The sequence below is a fragment of the Atractosteus spatula genome, chromosome 8 (assembly GCF_055471065.1).
Source record: "Atractosteus spatula isolate fAtrSpa1 chromosome 8, fAtrSpa1.hap1, whole genome shotgun sequence".
NCBI classification, from domain to species: domain Eukaryota; kingdom Metazoa; phylum Chordata; class Actinopteri; order Semionotiformes; family Lepisosteidae; genus Atractosteus; species Atractosteus spatula.
In genome coordinates, this window is record NC_142713.1 from 50,191,033 (window position 1) to 50,209,465 (window position 18,433).

General features: G+C 36.8%; 1 protein-coding gene across 1 annotated transcript in view; it reads right to left on the minus strand.

Moving 5' to 3' along the window:
- The window catches only part of chchd3a (coiled-coil-helix-coiled-coil-helix domain containing 3a), a 118,704-nt gene that overhangs the window by 70,832 nt on the left and 29,439 nt on the right, over positions 1-18,433 (minus strand). Inside the window, exon 4 of the mRNA XM_088923330.1 lies at positions 5,826-5,970. Within this exon, the coding sequence (XP_088779456.1) occupies positions 5,826-5,970 (145 nt within the window). The remainder of the gene's footprint in view (positions 1-5,825; positions 5,971-18,433) is intronic.

Here is an 18,433-nt window from a genome sequence, read left to right on the forward strand (position 1 = left end):
AGACTTACTTACAGACTTAACCTTTAATACCTTTAGTTGTATTTACATCACAGGTGGTTTTGCCTCCAAACAAATTTTATTACTACTACTCTAATCATTACAGGACACACAGTAATAACTAAGAAAATGTTTAACTAGAAAAGGGCATAGCCAAAAAAAACCAAATCTCTTAAGAAAACAATACAAACTTCATAGCAGACCTTAATTCAAGTCACTCTGCTTGACATTTGAGCAAACATTGTTTTAATTGCCCCCTTTCTATCCCACTCTCTCTCCTCCCCTCAGTACCTAGCTGCTATCTCTAGCTGCACTAAATAAAATCTTAATTTTTACAATTCTCCTGCTGTGTTGACTAAGGTAATTTTAAAAGAACCCAGTAGCAATTTTCACCAAAGCTCTACAAACACAAAAGGTAGTTCCCAAGTTAATACTGACCAAAAAAATATCAAGCATGATTTAAGTAAACTCTTTATTAAAAAAAAGCCTATTCTGAACATAAAAACAATGGATGTTATGTAAGAACTGACAAATATGACATTTACTAAAAACACTCGAGGGCTGTTAATGATGAACCTCACAAAAGTATTCAAACGACGCAAGAGAAAAGGATTTTTAGAGAAAGAGAAATATCAGACATCCTGAAATCTCCAAGCTCCTTTGCTTTAAACCACCAAGATGTGTGGGACTCCAATTTGCATATTTGCGTTTTCTTTCAGTGCTTGATTTTACCATTTTCAGCTCCTCTGAGGCTATTACTGTTTAAAAGATGCTAATAGTCCAGTTACCAACAATGAACTGAAAGTAGGTTTTTAAGAAGCAGATAAGAAAAAGTACTTAAATCCCACAAGAGACTTTAACTTTTATATTCACTTAAGAAGACAAGCTTAAAATACTCTGCTGCAAAAACAAGAACAGACTATGAATAGATTTAAGAAAAAGTATAAAGTTGAGAAAACTTCAGACATATGAATTCCCCACATAATGATAACCTCATTTAAGAAATGTGTAGGTTTATTCTCCACAGTTTTCCTCTTTTCATCCCATATTACTTTAAAGTCTGTAAAACCCAGGGTTTTCATAGCGAATTCATATGAAAACTGATGTTCTACATGATTGCACACATCACAAAACAGAGTCTGGAGTCCAGCATTGAGACTAAGAAAACTAGTAGTTGGGGAAACTAGCATTTTGAGGCATTTCTCCAGACAGACACTGCTGACATCTGACCATAAAAAATCAAAATTAAGATAGTGCACTAATGTACAACTCTGGTTCTTTATTCAAACCTTACAAAAGTGGATCAAGTCTATCTTATATTCACACTTTAAACAACAGTAGAAGGACATGTTACAGTACTGAAAAAAGAAAGTAATAATATTAATAAAAGACAAGAATGGCAGAGTTAGAGAGTATAACTTTCCACTTTTACATTCAGTCAATTTACAGCATACTATTTATTATAAATAGTAAGTATAATAGTAAAAAAAACATATTTTTAATGTATATTAGTGTGAAGTACACCAAAATTGATAAAACAAAATGTTCAATCTTTATTGTGTTGCTTTATTGCAAGTACATTGCAGAAGCAATGCAATGTTTTACACGGTAGGTAGGAGAATTATATATTCAAACTTAACTCATGAAACTGTCATGAAATTTACCGTATGAAAACATTTCCTAACACACATCTATAATAGGCATTTGAGCCCAACAGTAGACAGAAATCATTCAGCAATCTCTGTAATACTTTAAACGGGCTGGAGACAAAGCAGAAAAAATCAGTGTCATTGATCTACATTGATTAACATATTTACACCCATTCCTTCATTAAAGAAAACATTTTTTTCCTATTTCTGAAAAATGCTTTTGGAAAACAAAAACTAGTAAAGTAAAAACACTTTTCCTATTATTTTAAAGCACAATTTTGTTGATTATGTTCCTGGGATGAATTGAATTTTGCCCAGTGTACAGAAGAGTTCTTCCAAAAATGATAAATGCATACCATTCCTTTACATGTTTAGATAAGTATCCTGACATAAATAATGCTTAATGGAAAACATTATACTATAAGGACAGTGACATTGTCAGGAGTGTAGTTCAGTGGTGAGCTTCCATTTAAACAGGTGGACAACTGAGAAACACAGCTGTAAGGTAAAATGTGGTGTATTTACAGTGTGGTGAAAAAGAAAACCAAACACAACCCTACCTCTACCCTAGCTCCACCCTAGGTCTAACTCTTCTCTTCAATAAATGGGCACTCTATAAATAGCCAGGTAGCTAAGCTACTTACAGACACCACAACCAAATTATCTAACTGAGAAACCCACAAGGTTCAGACCCCCCTTGGTCCATCACTTTAATATCATCTTAAGAGAGATTTTTCTATCTTCTCCAAACATCAAATACAAACCAACAATGAAAACCTCCATTCCTAGTTTATTTATCTCAGAAAAGCCTACACTGATTTACCCCTTATCTTAAAAGGGACCCCTCCTCAGCAGCGTATATGAAAGAATTATTGGGGGAAGTAGATCTTTTCATGGGTTTTCACAGGTCAGGGTAATCTGATCAGATAAGCAGCTCCAATTTAGTGGAGACCATCAGATGTCTGACAACACTGTACCTGAAGGGTAGACTTAATGATCAGAGAAGGACAGAACAGATATAGATTGTTAGAAGAAGAGGAGCCCAATTCTGGAGAGAGAGGGCTCCATGACTACAGTCTTTAACACTTGGACTCCTCATTTGGCAAACCAAAACCAACCAGATGTTGGACATGGTAGGGACTCAAGCTTTATCCTTCATGTGGAAATATTTCTAAATCTGCCTTGCAATGCTTGTCACGCATTTAGTACATGAATGTGATGGTCATCTCCTTCTGAAGAACTTACTCAGTGTACACTGATGTCTGGAAATAATATATTTTTTGTTAGTTTTAATTAATATATTCTTGACTTTTCAACTACTGCCTATTTACTCCCCCATAACATTTCATATGAAATTAAACATGAAGACATTTGGCCTGAACTGTGGCCACACTATTACTCAACTATCATGACTTGTTTGCAAACAATATGGTATTGGGACTGCCTAATATTGGGCTATTATTACTTACCCTCCATTAACATCCTATATACTGCACAACGTTACATACAGTACAGGCACTGAAGCTGCAAAATAACACCTATATGGGTCTTTTTGGCAACAGTGGTAACCGGCTTGTTAGCAGTATCTAAATTCCAGGTTTAATCCTACTTTCAGGCTGACTTACTTTTATATATAATTTACAACTTTTACCCCAACTTTAGTTACATTTTTTAAGAAAAGAAGAAAATAGGGAGATTCTTTAAAAAAATGTTTTAATTCCTGCCTGCCCTCGTAAAAAAACAAGTTTTTTTGTGAAGTCCTTAATGCTAGTTTCATTTTAATTAAGAATTCTGGATGAGCTCGCTCTCAGCAACTCTTCCTTAGTTACTGCAAGCCCCAGGCAGACAGTACGGCTATTCAGGTGCCTTGCCAGATACAGACACAGCTAGGTTTGGCAAAGTCTTATACCACTCCAGGGACTGGCCTGGTGTCCATGTACTGTAACTATGTAGTATCAGTAGGAACTCAGCACACAGTAAAAAAAAAATGACCACTGTAAATATGACTGAGGGTGTGTATAAAAACCTTCAGCCATAAATTTAAAAAATGGATTGCTTCCAATAAAACTTGACAAAGGTTTTTCTACATTTGCCATGAAAGTAAGGTGAAGACAAAATATTTATTACTCCTGGTGTTATTACTTGAGATTTTATTTTTTCCAATAGACTGAGAAATGATACATTCCACCTCAGGCTGTGTGCTCTGGTATTTCAGAATCATCTAAAAATGACTCATTTTTCTATTAATATGATGAATGTGCTAAATGAGGTATGTAACCAACATCATATGTTTGTAAACACTCTAAACTCTCCTGGGGATGAACTCTTTACCTCCTCTAATAAACCTGCCATCTATTACAGCACACTGAAGCCACCCTAAAATATGACAACCAGATACATGAAATTAGAATCATGTTTTTGTACAAAATGAATTTAACATCTAAAATTGTCATTAATGATGGCTGGAACAATTAGATCTTTTATTAAGGTTATTAGAAATGTTGTTGGTTTATAATGTTTGACAATCAGAAGGTTATTCATAAACCTTGGAAGCTTTAAATCTGATGATGTCCCACTTATTTAGCAAGTTTCACAAGGTACTCTGTTGGGATATTAATTTGCAATATTAAGCCTTTTAGCCAGATAATTTGCCATCGTAGATTTGGGTTTCACCACTATGCAAAAGACTTCTATTCTGTTCTATTCTATTTGTAGACCAAATCACATATTACCATTGAAGATTTCTACATGTAACAGACGTCTGTCTGATATTAAGATATACAGCAGATACAGTAGAACTTTCTTAAGATTGACTTTGACAAAAAGGAGGTTACGATTACTGCTTTCAAACATCAGTTTTTTTCAAACATCATTGTTATTTTTAGCCCTGTAGTATAATGAGAAACATCACAATGGCATCTATTTTACCCTGCAGGACATTGGTCAGTTAGCATCTCTCCGGACACTGAAATATTGATACATAAGATTACTGCAATGGCTGATTTACTTTAAAGCAGGATTCAGTATGTCCAGGCATCAGCGTACTAAATTACGCTGTACTCCGCTATACTTATACACTCCACATCAGCACATAAGCCATGAACATATTCCAGCCTTTAAACTTCATTTTCTGATTCTGGCCTTTGTACTTCTGTGTAATTTAATCTTAATCTTGATTGGACAGAATACATTTACTGTACTTTATTTCTTTCAATTGTATGTTTTTTCTATTTTGTTATTGTATAGTGTTATAAAATATATAAAAAAGTGTTATAAATATAAAATAAAAATGTTTACTAGCTTAGAATGGGGCAGTACCTGCCTGTAACTGTTTAACTTCTGCATTGGAGTTATAAATAATTTTCACTGATATATGTTTTCTTCTAAAAAAACATGTGGAATACTTTCAGGATATTATCTGATTTAATTTTCAAATATCTATTATGTTAATTTGCAGCCAGAAAATGCTCTTGTGGTTATAAAATTAATTATATGTTCCATACACAGATTTGGGAAAAATAAAACTATCAAACAAATAGAAACAAACTACCAAGCATGCACATTTTGTTTCCATGACAGAATGTGACATGCCAGTTTCTAAACTATATCTTGCACCCTGCAATGCCTTAATAACAACTCATTTTAAAGGCCTCATCTGAAATAACTACTTTACCTGCGCTGCAAATGCCAGCCCATTATTAGAAGGAGATATTAGAAATGGCCCTCTGTTCAGACTCAGGTATAGATTTTTACTCACTACATATCTGACATTTGTCATGATTCAAAGGATAGTATGCCGATAAACCACTGGGGCAGAGGCTTGAGCCAAGTTCAAAAGCTGACAAGAAATCTAAAAGGTGACTGTGAACTACAACAATTAATTTTTTTCCAACCTACAAATACAGTTTTCAATCAAACCTGTTGGGGATGAATGAAGAAAATTAGATTAGAAAAGCTGATGGAGTATCAATTTAGCAGCCGCAGATGTGTATTTTCAGATATTTAATACATTTTTATATGTAGAAGATTTAAAGACACTTGGGAGAAATTCTCTATATGGTTACATGCTCTTTTTATGCTGGTACTTTTTTACATAAAACCATTTATGTACTTCACTGTTCAATAGGTCTTTTCACCTTGGACTAGGCCAGTTTTGTACAATTGCCTTTTTGTACTTACAAAGCGCTTGGCTTTCAGACGCTCGTCCTCCGCAGTCACTCTTTCCCGAAGTACAGCCCTGCTAATGCTCTCTTCAGCAGCAGCTCGCTCCCTCTCCAGCGCTTTACCAATTTCCTCACGAACAAAAGCTTTATCTTGTTCTAACCTTAAAAATAACACAGAGGGGTGAATTTAAACAGGTGAGAAATGCTATCAATAAGGTTACCAAACACATTACAAACACATGTGTAACAATACACAACTTAAGACCACAAAGTTTTAATTTCAAAACACAAAGAAAATTGACTCTTGCATATTTCTTATGACAGGAGTTTAACGAAATGTATGAGATTCAAGCCAGATTTAAAGTTATCTCAGTCTGTTGTTTATGCTTCAGGAACAACCTTTCCTAGGCTGTTTCCAGCACAAGAACTTGTAAATTACTAAAAAATATTTTACAATGTGCAATTAGTAAACTGTAGAAAAATGTAACACTCTTTAATACCCATTACTGTTAGAAGATTGCTTTCATTTAAAATATGGGTAAGCAAACTACAAGAAGCTGAATCACTTTATTGCGGTGAAGTTCTACAGTTGCTTAGCAACACATTTACCATAACCCAAGCACCTTGATTCCCAGGGTGAACAAGTTATGATGACAAACTCTATGCAAAATAATTTCTTAAAACAATTCAAATTAAAAAGGTTTACTTTTCAATTAATCTATTTTCAAAGAGTTTGTTCCTTAATATGTGCATTCTTCTCCTACATGCCTGTTATTTTCTCACATCACCTAAATAACTGAATCAATTAACTGAATCAAAAAGGTCTAGACTGACTAAACAAATCTATATCATACAGACGTTTTTCAAAATATTGTAAGTGTCCAAAGAAATGTTATATTTTCTATTCCTCGGGGAAATTACATAAGCTTGCATTTCTGGACCTTTTAAATCATTTCCTATATCCTGACCGTACAGGTGCTATTCGATGAAGACTGAGTCGTGCTGGAAGGCAATAATTTTCTAAACCCAGTAAATTATTCCAAACACGTTTTCATCTATATTAAAAAATACTGTTAATTCATAGGTACTTCGGAACTAAACACTTTTAGTTGTTCACATAACACAAGGCTCACTATGCCTCTTCTTCCCTTCGCACACTTCCTAATGATCAACACAAACTCACTTGCTCTGGGAGGATAAGTGGTAGCTACTGTCCAGTCTGGATTTCTAAAGCTAATGGATTATAAACCCAGAAATACTCACATCTACAGGAACCACCCTGCACTTCTCAGAGCTACATTTCAAAGCAATGAAGGATTTTCTTTAAAAGGAGAAAGGGTGCCAGTCTTAAATACATACTTTGGAATGACAAAGAATTGCTGTGTTTTAATAGACGTTTATTATCCAGATCTCTGAACTGCTATTTAGCAAAGACCGTACTATAGATGAGGGATTTATAGAAGGGGTAAGGCATTTGGGCGGCTCTTTAATTACGAAACATTAAAACATGTTGCAACCATGGATTCAGCTCAGCATGAACCTTGTAAGTTATACCAACAAAATGAATAATTTAGTTCACCATCAATGTGCCTGCACTGCACCTCCTTTATAATTTAAACACTGATTCCTATCATTATTTGCATCATGATTAAACTGCAGTTATTTCTTAGAAGAGTGTAAAGCACATTGATTTCATCACAGTTAAATTTCAGTAGCCACACACAAACAGATGCAGAAGCACTGACCACTATCTTTATAAATCTAAAGAATAATCAGTAAGCACCTTCATTCCTAACAGGAACCATATCCATCAACTGCCCCATTATGACAGAGTCTGAAATTAGAACAGCAGTCTGATGAGGTCATCATGTCAAACTCAATGTGCTTTTAAAACCTCAATTCCCTTCTAAGAATTGATTTACAGACATCTTTGAACCACATAGTGGCAGATAAAATATCACCAGAAGAAAATGAACACCACAGCATAGATTCTTCTTACACGCATATTCATAATTAAACATCAATGCAGGAGTGAATATTGAAGTGAAAATAAACACAAGCATGTGCTATTTCATTCATGTGCAGAATATAATGGCTTAAGAAAAAAGGACAATGGATCACGCTTTCACCTGAAATTTTGTCACACCTGGTAGGGTTTCCTTCACAAGGTGCTTTCACAGGTGGAATGCTGGGATATTATAAGTGTTGTCAACAAAGGTGTTTCCCCATATGTCCCTAGGGCTAATGGCTGTGTTTTGAAGGAACCGGAGAAGGAAGTTGAATATGCTCATCACCAGTTAATCAATCCTAAAAAAATTACATGAGAGAAAGGCATTCTACCCACCCCAGTCACTTTTTTGTTTAGTATAAAATTCCTACTTGACCAGCATTGCATAATATAAAAAATGCAGTGCCAAGATGGTTCTCGACAAAGAAAATGTGAACAATGCCTTGCTCATACCTTTAAAACAGCAACTGTCTGGAAGTAATAAAAGGACATTCACCTCCCTCCTCAGGGCACAGACACGAGTCATAATGAACAAATACTGGAAGACATCACACAGGCACTTTAAATTAGCAAAAACATGTCAAAGCAATTCAACCAGCACCTAATCAAAAAACCTCACTGGCGGAGTAAAAGGCAGTGCAGCACAAGTGACCATACCTGTGCTGTGGATAGCACATATCAAGTTAAAAAACTATGCATTTTCAAAAGAGACTATTATTCGTAATGAAAGCACTAATATTGTACGCATAAACGCCTATATACAATTGTAGACTGCTGAAATAGAATCAATGGCAAAGGTATAGTTTAATGCACAGAATATTAGTTATTTGTCTTGGTCTCAGAAGACACAGAGCTAGAAATGTGAATTATTTGATATATTATGTGAATCACTATTTTGAATGATTAAAATATATATGAATATATATGATTTATAAAATCCAACAGATATTCTTTTTTTTAACTGAAGTACTTCATGTCCTAACATCAGAATGATCTCCTGTTCCATGATGTCAGAAATCAGAGTGTTTTTGTGTCTGTTCTTTACTTTCTGTATGAATTCTGAATGTTGGGCACAGAAGTAGTATGTGCTGCGTTTTTCACAGGTGTGTGGCATCAGAGGGGAGTCATGATAAGCTGATGAACGAGCAGCCTGAGTGGGGAATTCCTAGCCTGTCCTCTACAGGGGAGAGTTTGGATCGGATAAAAGGTTGGTGGGCTGTGGGATGGGAAGAGACTGCCAGCTGTTTAACTGCTGCTATGACTGCTGGGAGTGACTACTGCTGTGACACAGAGAGACACACTGCTGTAATTAGAGCTAATTCCTGCTTGTGCATGGCTGTTGTTTTATGTTGTTTCATAAACCTTAGCCAGCCTGTTCACCTCCTAGACAGATGCTCATACTTTTCCCAGAATCTAGAAATGTTACTATACATAGAAGCATCACACCAGTGAATTGGTGTAATGTGTAAACACCAGGGAGCACGAGAAATGGAAACTCGAATAAATGATAACAGGGTTAATTAATGGATCATATTATATATTAATGGTAATTAACATAAACTATATATCCATACCAAAGATGGCTATGTCACACTGATGAGTCCAAATAAGAGTGAAAGAGCTGTCGTTGGCTGCTGATTGTGAAGTCCTGTACACAGAATGAAAAGTTTTGCGACCCACACTATTAGTTGAGTGCTACCAAGCGAAGGGCAGGATTAGTTGGCCGCAGTTATCTCTGCTCCTAGAAACACATCGACCCCTGCTGCCTCCCAGGCCTTGCAGGCATGTGAGGGACTTGCCTCTGTTCCTCCAGTCAAGGTGCCTGTGTGGTATGAAAAGACAAGCAGCTCAGAGGTGGGCATGTCAGAAGAGTCTGTGTCGTCCTCTGTTGTGTGCAGTCGCGGGATTTGTAGGCGCAAGCCGAGACATGAAAAACACAAGTGGCTAAATCCAAATAGGGTGAGCCCAATAAAAATAACGACGGTAAATTTGATATACAAAGCAAATGAATAGGAGTCTGCACAGCATTATTCAGTTAACACAGATTCCCCTGGTCTTCTAGAACACACACAGTTTATTTAGCCCCGCTATCATTTTAAGCAGATTCAAGTACAGGAACATTAATACTTATGTGCCCAAATTCCTATCGTCTATAACTTTGTCCTGTTTTTTTCATATTGTCAAAACACTAGAAAATGAAATGTGATGCATTAACATCCAAATATTAAACAGTTTTTTGTGAAGTAAAATCACCACCTGTATTGTGGTCAAATTCATTGGCTCCTCGGCCTCCAGATCTCTGAGAGGCTGAGCTGGTCAGAGAACACTGCTACCATTCTCACTAAAGCGCCCAGCGCCTTCACTTCCTGAGATGAGACTTCCTAGGGATGAGCAAGACAACACTCACCAATATTTACCGTAATACCATTGAGAGTGGTAATTACAGTGTGGTATGGTGGGGCTGCGGTACAGGACAGAAAAGGCATACAGAGGGTTGTAAGGTCTGTGCAGACAATCAGTGGGAGTTGGCTACACTCCATCGACTGGATATAATAATAGTAATTGCTTACACTTATATAGCGCTTTTCTGGACACTCCACTCAAAGCGCCTTACAGGTAATGGGGACTCCCCTCCACCACCACCAATGTGCAGCATCCACCTGGATGATGCAACAGCAGCCAAAGTGCACCGGAACGCTCACCACACACCAGCTATCAGTGGGGAGGAGAGTAGAGTGATGAAACCAATTCATAGATGGGAATTATTAGGAGGCCATGATTGGTAAGGGCCAATGGGAAATTTGGCCAGGACGCCGGGGTTACACCCCTACTCTTTTCGAGATACGACCTGGGATTTTTAATGACCACAGAGAGTCAGGACCTCAGTTTTATGTACAATCCAAAGGACGGCACCTGTTTACAGTATAATGTCCCCGTCACTATACTGGGGCATTAGGACCCACATGAACAGCCCCACTAACACCTCTTCCAGCAGCAACCTTAGTTTTTCCCAGGGGGTCTCCCATCCAGGTACTGACCAGGCTCACACCTGCTGAGCTTCAGTGGGTTGCCAGCTGTGAGTTGCAGAGTGATATGGCTGCTGGCCATATATCTCTACCGCTGCCACAACCGGGCTCAAGCTATACTTTGGGATCCAATTCACCCTGGCCATGATCTGTTCTCACCCCTGGGTTCTGGTAGGAGGTATCACAGTATCAGAACACTGAAGAATAGATCAGTGTTCTGATACTGCATCATGAACAGCTCAAATTAGCACCTGTACTTGAAGGTACTGCACTGTTTGCACTATGTCCTGTCTTGGCTGTATAATAACGTCTATTGTCTAAATTTATTGTCCATGTCTGTTTGTCATTTGTGCCTATTTGTTTTTCTCTAATGTGGTTGGGTACAGCTGAATGAGCAAACATTCCAATACACTTGTTGTATATGGCAAATAAAGAAATCTTGAATCCTGAATCATCATGAAGATGATTTACAGTAAAGCTGGGATTCATAACACGTGACCGAAAAACAACAGAAATGCTAGCACTGAAGCAGCATTTTTGCAAATAACAACCCTTAATTTTGACACCGTGGGGATCATGGAAATCTATATAAAAATCTGGTTTGTTTGAAATGCAATAAATGTTAGGGACAATTACACTGACTGTGGGGCAGAGTCCCCAACCTTTAAATACTACTGATATAAATAAAAACACAGAACTGCTCTGTAATCTGTAATCATCACATAAACCATTTACAGGGTGGAAGACAACAGTGCTTTGTAAGAGGTACTGCTGTTTATGGCTGTAGGAACATAAAAACAAAAACAAATGACTTTCATTAGATCTGGTCTCAGATAAACTTGTAATCTTGGAGAAGGATAAAACCAAAACCAGCTTCTTGTGTCACTGTTTAAAAATGTTATGTGTTGCTGCTTTCCCCTTTCTTTGACAGTATTACGCTCTAGTCTAAATGATGACAAACACAACTTATGCTATCACACTATCAATGTGAGGTTTTTGTTGCCTGTCTGATTTAAAAGGATTCCTCGACTGCCATCACAGAATTCAGGAGTATTCAATCATTAATCGAGCAGTGCTTGTTATTAAGTACAGTATTATATCTCAATATGAGCCACACAGTAAATGGATTTTGACAGACTTGCATAACATCTCCGAATGTTTTGAACAAAGCAGTTTAAGACACCATGCAATATTAATGAATGAATAATGTTTCTAAATGCTGAGAATTAATATTTAATGAGGCTGAATGCCTCCTGGATGAGATGTTGATAGTTAAGGTAGCACTTAAAAAAAATCACTGATGCTGACATGGGAATCTGCAATGGAATACCATTTCAAGTAAAACCTTTCACCCCAACACTGATATGAGCTTATTTTTCCACTCAAGGAAAACACTTCACCTCCATCTTTGCTGGAAATCCATTGAACATTACTGTGTACAACACCAGACTGCGCCATTATTTTTACAACCTTCCACAAACAGCAATACGGTCAAGCCACAGGCAACATTTTATACATAAAAATTAATATTCATTTGACTCCCAATATTTACAATACAGCATTTCATAAAATGTTCTGGATCAAAAAAACACTAGAATGAAGTAATAATTACTTGTGTAGTAGTGTGTTACTTGTGTGTATCTAGGCCAATAAAGTGATTTATTTGGGAGGAAGGCTAAAGAAAAGTAATAAAAGCATATATAAAAATTAAAATAACAGCTGCTGGTATTGAGTTTGTATATCTGAAAGGACAGTTGATTTGCATACCATAGGCCTAATGTTAATTACAGCATTACAGTCAGCACCAATAATCACACTTCACATTCCATAGTGTAACTTACATTTCAACAACTGAAAAGTCTGCCTCACTGCATACAAAATTACTAAATCAAGAGAAGCAATCAAGGGAATAAAATTATGAATCAGGGCTTAATCAAAAATAATAAGGAAACAAAATCACAAGATTATAAGGTACAAACTGTTATTAGAAGGTCAATGCCTCCATCGCATTATGCCCAAGCTGTTTATATAAATCAGCAGTACTGAAGGACAAGTTACTGCCACAAAAAAAAATTAGGGCAGTGAAAATGTATTTTCTGGGGATGAAGCTAAAGAGAGAACTGTAGCAGTCTTTTAAGTATGCATTTTGTAAAACCTGTCAATTTGTCCTAACGTGCTGCATCTATGTACTATGTTCCATGTTTATTTGAGGATTTTGCATCTACTTGTGACACTTATGTTATGTTTAACTTCCATTTGAACATGGCATTCAATTTTGGTCGCCATGTTACAAAAAATCTGGAATCAGACCACAGATGCATTTAGGGGCTTAAACAAATGTCCAACACTTACTGGCTGAAGGAATGGATCTTCTGAGTCTTTTTAATATTCTTACATTGAGTGCAGAGTTTGATAGGGCTGATCCACAGTACCTTAGCCTGTTTCTGATACGGTTTTATACAAGCTTCTGCCTGTCCTATTACAAGTCCACTGAAGTCAACTCTGCAATCTTCCCTGGAACCAAGAGCAGCAAAGCACAAAGCTCTGTCTCCTGTTCTACTCTTCCCATCTATTTGCATGCATCGACGCACGGTAAGTGGATGTAACAACCTATAAGATAGATAGATAGATAGATAGATAGATAGATAGATAGATAGATAGATAGATAGATACTTTATTGATCCCGTGAGGGAAATTGCAGTGCAACAGCAGCTTAACACACACAACACAGCCACAGTGTAACGAATTATATAATAATGGTACAATACATACAATACAATACAAGGTTACTCACAGTCCGGATGCACAAGAACAAACTAGAACAGAACAGTACACAGAACACAGAGTAACTATAGATATAAATATAAATATAAATATAAATGTATTGCACAGGTCCCTGGCATATATTGCACAAAAAGTGGTTGTAAACGGGAAAAAGAAAAAGAAAGAGAACAGATGTAGCAGTAGATGTGTAGATGCGTTTAGTCCAGAAACAGGTCACTGTCGATGTTGCCTCTGCCAAGACGCAAGGTGGATGCATTGTACAGTCTTATGGCAGACGGCAAGAATGACCTTCTGTAGCGCTCCCTGTCGCACCGTGGATGAATCAGTCTATTGCTGAACGTGCTCTTCATTCCTGCAAGCCTGTCATAGAGGGGATGGGAGAAGTTGTCCATGATGGCCTCTAGTTTGGACATCATTCTCCTCTCAGCCACTACCTCCAAGGAGTCCAGGTCAAACCCAATGACAGAGCTTGCTCTCCTGATGAGCTTGTTCAGCCTTTTGGAATCTACTGCTCTAATCCCAGAGCCCCAGACACATAACTATATATTATATAGTTTGTAATATATAAGTATTTCACTTTTCATTGTACTGTCCCAATATCATGTCTCAATGGTCCACTAGCCCCTCAAAATAGGAGCAGAGATACTGAACAGCCCAGTTGCCAATAGTTTAAAATATAACTTTGTTAATAGAATAGTTACCAAATAGTTCAAGTAGTTGACACACCCAAATAGGGCTCCACAATCGAAATGTTATGTTTCTTTTCTTCTGTTTTCAGCATGGAATAAACCTATTACTTGCTCCTAAAATAATTTTATATTGTTCCTTTAGTTACCAAATATGTTGCTTGTTTATACGGTTTCATCTGTGTCTGTCCCACATTGTTGTTTAAAAAGGAAAAAATGGCAAGGAAGCACTGCGGATCTTGTATTACCTGCATGACAGGCAGCAGATCAGAATATGCTCCAGAGACAAAAGTAGTGTAGATTACCAGCTGCATAAAAACATTACATGAGCAGAATTTATCACAACACAATTTTCAGCATACTGTATTTTAACACGGGCACCTAAAGTTCTGCAAATCTGCAGAACTGCAAAGTAAAAGAAAGACTCTTCATAGTAACTGCCCTTTACATTCCGTAAGAAATAAGAAAGTTACAAATGAGAGGTTACTCGGCCCATCAAGCTCATTTAGAAGTTAGTGGTTAATTGAGCTGAAGATCTCATCCAGCTGTTTTCACAAGAAACCAGGATATCGGCTTCAAACAAATAGCTGGGTAGCTTGTTCCGTACCTCCAGAACTCCTTGGATAAAGAATTGTCTCTTACTCTCAGTTTTCTTTGCACTTCCAGGTAGTCTCCACTTGTGTCCATTGGCTCGAGTTTCACTGTTTAAAGCAATATAAACATTGCCTTAGACAATTTAGAGAGTTTTGAAGGCCAAAAAACCATTATTTAGTGATAAATTCAGCAGATATCCTGCAGATTGTGCAATTGATCAACTCATGTTAAGTGTAAATTAACAGAAAAAGTGTTACACTCCAACTTAATAAGCCAGATGGGCTGAATGACATCCACTTTTATGTTATAACATATATAGTTTCACAGGCTTCATTTCTAATGCAGATGTAGTTTTACCCAATTCTGATAGAATCAATGAGCCATGAGAAAGACTATCAATGAACATAAACAGTCAGTGTTGGTACAGTCATTAGAAATTTGTCATCAAGTAACCTAGAGAACTGATCATTCAGCACATCTCACATGACATGAAAAAATACCCAACACGAAATACCATGAGGAGCTGACTATGAATGTACTTTGCTCCACAGCACCAAAACTAATAATATTCCACAAACCAATTTCTTTCAATTTTCAGGATGACATCAAAAGACAAAGAACCATGCCTCTATTTAATTTCTCTTCTTCTCAGATACTAGAAAATAAGGTCAGAATACCTCACTTAGAGCTGGCACTAAGAGGAAAACATATTATAGCTGAGGTAAACTACAGTCACGCTTTTGCCTTTTATCAATAAGCGGTTAGAAACCGTGACCTGAAGAGCATTCTTCTCAAAAAAGTGTAATCCGTTCAGGACCATGATGACTTTTTTTTATTCCCTATAAGTACTTACTGCCCTTTTCTGCTGACTATGCACCCATGCAGGTTTAATTCGATCTGTGAAAAAAGGCAGTTCTGCTTGGTTGGTCTGAAGACGATTTCAGCAAATCGCAACCAAACAGAAGCTGTGTACAGGTGAGCAAAAACATTTCATGTATTATCATTTTAAAAAAAAAATCTTTTCTGCTAGTAGCCTCTCTTTACCAGAAACTCTAAAAATACTTCACTCCGAAAAACAGCTGGACAATACATTTAGCTTAGTAAAATCACAGAATTCGGTAGACCAATAGATTTAAACTACACCTGCAAACCTCACTGTTTATAATATTCCTACTTCACATGTTCAATATTTGTGGCGTGTCCACCTTTTTTTTATTAAAAACAAGCAGTGTTTGTCCACCACTGGAATCAATACAAGTTGTACCCATTCTTTACATAAGGCTACAGATACTGTCTTGCACCATCCATCTTGTAGGGCCTAGACATGCAAGTGTCTGTTCACTGGTTTCTAAATACCCTAAATATCACATCATTCCGGTTCGTCCTACAAGTGCTCAAATCTATTGAGATGGCATAACTCTCACATTCTCATAAGAAAGCAGCTGTTACACAAACAGCATAAGGACACTTTCCTGCTGGAATGATGTCACATCAAGATGATCCCATAGGAATGGCAGCAGGTGAGGACCCAGGACGACATCAATGTCAGGCTGCTTTCAATCAGTACTAGCTGACTGATATAGAGACTGCACACTCATCGCAGGTGATGATGATCTAGATGTACCTTTATCACTTAAGAGAACTAGGTTTCACTACAGATGAGTACACCTAAGGTGGTCTGTTCCAGCTTCTAACAAATAGATCGTACAAAGGTGTTGTTCTCTTGATAAGCAGCACATACTGGTTCCTGTAGGCAGTTAACTTTCCAGATTTTCCCAAAGCTTGATATTCAACAGGTTAAATCACCTATGCCCAATCCATTTTCTCACTAGTGAAGCGATTGAGTGTTAAAGCATCATTCACTCGACTGTGACATGAATGATTAATTATTCAAAATGAGACCAAAAACATTCAAAATGAATTTGTCATTTCTGTAATTTTTAAAGTGAACTCACTTTTTAAGCACAGATGTAAAACTATATTAATACTTATTCCAATATTAATTGCAATAAATTAATATTGACGTATAAAATAATGTTTTTCAATTACAAGTTTAAGTTAAAAAAATTGAAGGAAATTGAATTAATTTCAAATGTGTAATTTATTTAACCTTAAAAAAGACTACGAAAATCATCAATTCCATCATACAGCAGATACAGGTGTACATGAAGGTCTGCTGAGCTGAGGAACAGCATAACTCTACAGAGCAGCAGCTCAGAACTGACCAGCAGCAGATTTTCATCTCTAAAGTTCATGAGGCATGGCACCATCTGGCTCTGTACGCAGCCGCCTCTGCAGTACGAAGACAAATGTAGCCCATTACAGAGAATCTTTTAGCAGCATTTGCAAAGCTGCGAGACCCTGTAAAAACATAATCCCTCCAGCAAGGGGGTAATTGCATTGTTCATCATTGTGTAAGGATGCCCCCACACTACTGTGGCACTCCTGTTCTGCAGTGGTTAAGCCAGAATGGCCCCCACTTTCTTCACTAATATTGCTTTTCCAGTAAAGATTTGTTTTCCTCTTACAAATAATGCCATTTATTACTTGTATATTTTAGAGACTCACCTCACTAGTACAATAACACTATCAGTGCAAAGAACAAAAATATCCCATTGTTGCTTTCCTGAGCCACGTCTACGTCCATATACATGTAAGTCAACTGGATTTTTCAGCAGAAAATTCTCTGTTGGTCAAATGTAAAACAGGCTAAAGAAAGAAACATTGCAGATCAATAATACCTAAAATAATCTGAACAGAAAATTGTGCGACTTCATTGTATTTAGTTAAAATACCAACATGGATTTGTTTTTTTTCTAATATGAACACAATATGTGCATAGTTTAATTTTTTCTTAATGAAATAAGGAAAGAACACATTGAAGTATTCAATCTCAGCAAAGCAAACTACTTCACTGACCTGCTGCAAGTTGATGTATTACATGTTTCTTGGAAAATCGTTTTTTTAAAACAGCATTAACTTACTTGAGGTACATTATTAATTGTTAATTATATATAGCACCCTTTCTAAAAAAAGCAATATCTTAGCACGTTAACATCGCCGACCTTACTTCACAATGTCAGGATTTATGTGCCTTGAAAGAAGACAAAATAAAGACAGTCTGACAAAAGTAGTCAAAAAAGAATATAATAAAAATAATAATACCCTAAGTGGAAGACAGCATTAAGAAAAATATTGATTCTATCCATCCGAGCACAACATGATGGTCAATAAACCTCCCTGGGATCGTCTGCGATGTTACCAAGGAGATAGAGTATGACAGGCAAGCTGTTTGCTTCTGTGTCATCAAGCAATTCTATCAAGAAAAACGCAAATATCCTGAATTATTTCAATGGACAACACAAAATAAATCATTTATCAATAGTCATTTGTCCAGGCTATACAGAGGCCGGCAGCACAGATCTCTGCGGAAGATGGAAGATGGCAGATCTGATAAAAACCACTGTTACTTCACTTTAATTTATATTTTGTTTGCTTACCCTTTGCACCAAAACTTAAAAAGCAA